The 4,592-nt window shown below is 34.5% G+C and overlaps 1 protein-coding gene across 1 annotated transcript in view; it reads right to left on the bottom strand.

Annotated features, from left to right (window-relative positions):
* Window positions 1-4,592, bottom strand: part of LOC106869958 (sodium-dependent multivitamin transporter) — a 96,045-nt gene that overhangs the window by 27,022 nt on the left and 64,431 nt on the right. The window contains exons 4-5 of the mRNA XM_052978349.1: window positions 1,624-1,691; window positions 710-864 (exon numbers count right to left, since the gene is read on the bottom strand). Of these exons, the coding sequence (XP_052834309.1) occupies window positions 710-864; window positions 1,624-1,691 (223 nt within the window). The remainder of the gene's footprint in view (window positions 1-709; window positions 865-1,623; window positions 1,692-4,592) is intronic.

Genomic DNA, 4,592 nt, shown 5'->3' with positions numbered 1-4,592 from the left:
ATATATATGTAAACAAAAACAAGAAAGTGCTTTGAGGACTTTATTATGGAAAAAAGTAAGGAAGTATTTACATTTTTATCGAAATAAGAATAAAAAAGAAGTCCCCGTTTTCACTCGTTTTAAAAAGACAATATTAGCGGTCAGCATAGAATGGAACTAAAGCGGGAGCTTGTTTGGAGTCACTAGACCTGCTAGAAATAGCAACAAAAATCTATCTAAAATTCTATACTATCAAATAAAGTCAGCCTCGGATAATTTGCTTTAGATATGCTAATATCTTAAGAAATAGATGGTGTGGTCATTTTTGAAACTAATGCAATCATGGTTCCACTTGATTTTGGCTGACCTGTGGTTAAACAAGAGCAACAGTAGCAACAACGACAACAACAACAACTCAAGAAAAATATTCAATGGAAGAATGTCTTGTTCAAATAGAGAAAAGAGCCCCTTCACGGATTCACTGGATTTCTTCATCGGTATTTCGTTAATTGATGTCGTTAATGAGACTTCTAGCCCTGATTAACTCACTGGATCCTTCCATATCTTAAATATATTGCATTAACTATGCCATCGAACAACAATAAGCACAACATCTCAGATTAAACATTTCATACAGCAGCCGATAGCGTATTCTTAGGGACCAAACCAACAGCGACCGGTCTTCCAAGCCTCATTAAAATTTAGTTGTATTTCAAGAATCGATACTCACTCAAAATATGGCCATCGATCTCCTTCCGATATTATTCTGGAAACTTCGCTCGTTCCTCCGGCGTTTTGTATCCCAATCACAACGGTAACGATTAATGATGTGATCATCACGATAATCTGGAATACATCGGTCCAAATAACGGCACGTAAACCACCCTACAACAAAAACAACAACAAAATGTATTAATTTTTTAAAAAATTGTTTTAGAGGTGTTAGATAGAAGATATGCTGCTGCCAACGGGCAACGACGCAGCCATACACACACACATACACACATACACACATTTATATTATTTAAACTGAATTCCGTTCTTGTATCTGGAGTTTTACGTAACATCGATCATCAGTTAAAAAATGAACTTCACGCAGCACCATCTTTGTGTAGCAGCAGCAGCAGCAGCAGCAGCAATAGTAGTAGTAGAAGTAGTAGTAGTAGTAGTTACAGTGAAGTGAATGTCATTAGTGGCAGTATATTTAATATTAGATGCAATCAAATTGTCTGGAAACTGGCATGATGCTTTGATGACTGACACGGTAGAATGATTGACTCTATTGTATTAAAGCGAGTACCTTGATCTTCTGGGTTCAAATTCTGCCTCAGTCAACTTTCATATTTCTAGGAGCGATAAAATATGTCCCTATTTTGTATTGGGGTCGACTTAAATGATCGTATTTTCCCCTCCGTGCCAGATACTGCCCCAGTGTTAGATATCAATGTCATGTTTTTTTTTTTGGGGTGCATTAAAAATTTTATAAATCAATAAGCAATAAACAACAATAAAAAATATAAAGAATTAATAAAAGAACAAAGATAAAAATTTGAAAAGGAACAAAAAAAGAAAGAAAGAAAATAAGAAATAGAAGTGAATTTGCTCGATCAGTGTTTCCATGGAGACTTGCTTAATGGTACTTACAATGGCTGTGTATAATGTGCAGACAATTCCTGTCAAGGCGATAGCAACAGACGTAGGCATCCCGGTTGCTAGGGTAACAACAAAAAATGGAATACAATAGGATAAATTTCGAAATAAATAAAATAAGAAATATAAAGGAAAACAATTTTATGCTTAAAAGAAAAAGAAAAAAAAAAAAAGGAAACGATGGGGTTAAAATTGACGCCAAACCTTGGAAAATCAACAGCAGCAGCAGTGAACGAGGGAGTCTCTACGAAGTCACCCGACGCGCTAGAAACAGAAGTTAGTTCTCCCTCCCACGAATGTCTTAAATAAATAAATGATCAATGTTGTTTGATATACAGAAAGACAGGATGGTCTCGGCTGGAAACCTTTGAGAAGGACAGATGTAGGGCTAAACAACAACAACAACAACAACAACAACAACAACAACAATAGCAGCAGCAGCAGCAGCAGCAGCAGCAGCAGCAGCAGCGACATACTGTTGTCAATGACAACAAAATCAACAATTATAATTGTACAATAGAGAAAAACAGCAAAGACAACAGCACTGATAACATAAACAACAAACAGGATTTCGTGATGTTCATGCATTTATGTGAAATGGTTATCATAGCAATTCTATGATGGCTGTAAACGGACAACATGGGTCCAAATCGCTGAAAGGAAATTGTCCCTTTTGTCATAGTGCGGAGCACGTGACTTAGAGTATTATGGGATTTAAAGAAGGAATGGGTTGGCCGTATATATTTTTAGTATTTAGAATGAGAAGCGAACACGAACTGTGGAGAGAAATGGAGCCGATAGTGTAAGGTGTTCAGTGCACCGATCTCGACTTTCTGGCAGCTTTTAACAACTTTTACTTCTTCACAGATGCAACAGACCGATTAATGATTGAAGAACTTTGCCATTAAATCTAATCATTTTTATTAAAAACATTTGAAAAGGAAAAGATATAATTACAAGCACTTGTTTGAAAAAAGTTAAAAACAAATCAAAACTAGATATAATGATGCGACATATGAAGAGGATTCATAATAAGAAGATTGAAAAGAAAAAGAGAAATAAAATTGGGAAGAAAACAGCGAGAAGAAATAATAAAATGAAAGAAGAAAGAAAAATGATTGCAGCATGCGATGGCAAAATTCCAATGAATTAGAAAGTTGTAGACTAAAAATAATTTGAATGAAAAGTTATTTAGTGAATAAAAAAAGTATGGAAGAAGAATTAAAAAGAAATTAAAAATGGAAAAGATAATGAAAAGAAAAAATTTAGTAGACACCCGAGCGAAAATTCTCAGAAAGAAAGATCAGAATTGGTTAAATTAACATAAATAAAGGTTGTTATATCGCCGGGACCATCTGCTTGGTACAACTATGAACACACACACATTATTCAATGTGGCTTTCTTTCTTTTGTAGTTGTGTGTGATTTTGAGGAGACTAGGTTGTTATATATAACAGGTCTAGTAAAGGTAAATGTCTAAAATGTTCCAATAATTTCGGGTAATGTGAAAAAGGGAGATCAATCTTAACAGGAAAATGACTAGAGGGAATTTTTCTTGGTGGGTGTTGATGCTGGTGGATAGAATGAAATACTAGAAGTTAGTGGGGGCATCTGGGCTGCATCAAGGTAGATTATGGAAGGCGAGCTTCACTTTATGTAATCTGGAACCAACGACGATGTCCATTACGTGTGGTCGTAAGATAAATAAAAATTGATATAGATGGACAAAGGGGCGACATGAAGGAAGAACATTATCAATGACGGTAGGATGATAAAAGTTGATACAGGTGGATAAAGGAACAACAGAGGGTTGTCACTCAACATATAACGTCTGCTGACAAATTAGACAATCTATATTCCAAATAAAATCTTCCAAGGAGAAGTTTATAATTTATATGAGATATTGGTTCTAATGATGCAGAAATAATTAATAATCCCAAAAAGATTAATATGGATGACAGAAACGAGGCTTGGAAGAAAAGAAAAACAAAAACAAAAAGACAAAACATACAATATATATGTAACAAAACCTCCATGAACCAGTAACCCCTTAAACAAGTATTTTGAACCTCTATGAAGGACAATCACGCAATATCAATAAATGGTATGGTATATACAACAAAAGTACCATAAACCAAGAAACTAAGAACTCCAAAACAAGTTCATTAGTATAAGAACTAGAATTTCAATGAAAGAACTCAGAACCGTGATAACACAAAATATAAGCACATGACACCTATACACCACATCAGCTACCTAGCGGATATCATAACGGTTTTGACACCTGGCCAGTACCATTATATCCAGCAGTGTCAACAGCGTTGAAAAACATAAACACTGCCTAGAATTAATGAACCAAAAGCAAAGGCGAAACAGCAGAATACATCCAATATGTTTCTAACTGTTCATTGTTACAAATATAAACATAAATTCTTAAGCATAAATCTTTATTTACCTTTAGCTACGAAGCACCGAAAGAATATAAAAAGACAGAAATTTAATCAAAACGGATATTGCCACCCCAAGAACTCTAGAACGAACTAGCGAACTAAAAGTACTGAACAGAATTCAGTGAACATAGTCAAAAACACACGTTGCCGATGCATAGAACGGAAAAAAAATTATAATCATAGACACAATCAATCTAGAACTGTAAACGTATAGATTAGTTAAAGAACATTAACCAATAAAGATTGGTAGCCAGCAATCCTTAACGCGGATTCAATACGCGAAACAATAAAATGCAAACCAAACATAAACTGATTCAATAACACAACTGTATATTAAATACAAACCTTAATTATTGAAATGGTATATTTAACGAATATTTTCACCTATACAAAAACACACGCACACACACACACACGTGCACAAAACTATAACTATCTGCCTATCTGTCACTCTGACTGTCTATCTATCTGTCTCTCCTTATCTGTATATATATATACATATATATATATATA

The sequence above is a fragment of the Octopus bimaculoides genome, chromosome 1 (assembly GCF_001194135.2).
Source record: "Octopus bimaculoides isolate UCB-OBI-ISO-001 chromosome 1, ASM119413v2, whole genome shotgun sequence".
Taxonomy (NCBI): Eukaryota; Metazoa; Mollusca; class Cephalopoda; order Octopoda; family Octopodidae; genus Octopus; species Octopus bimaculoides.
The sequence above is the reverse complement of the archived record's forward strand: the minus strand, read 5'-3'. Positions and strand labels throughout refer to the sequence as shown.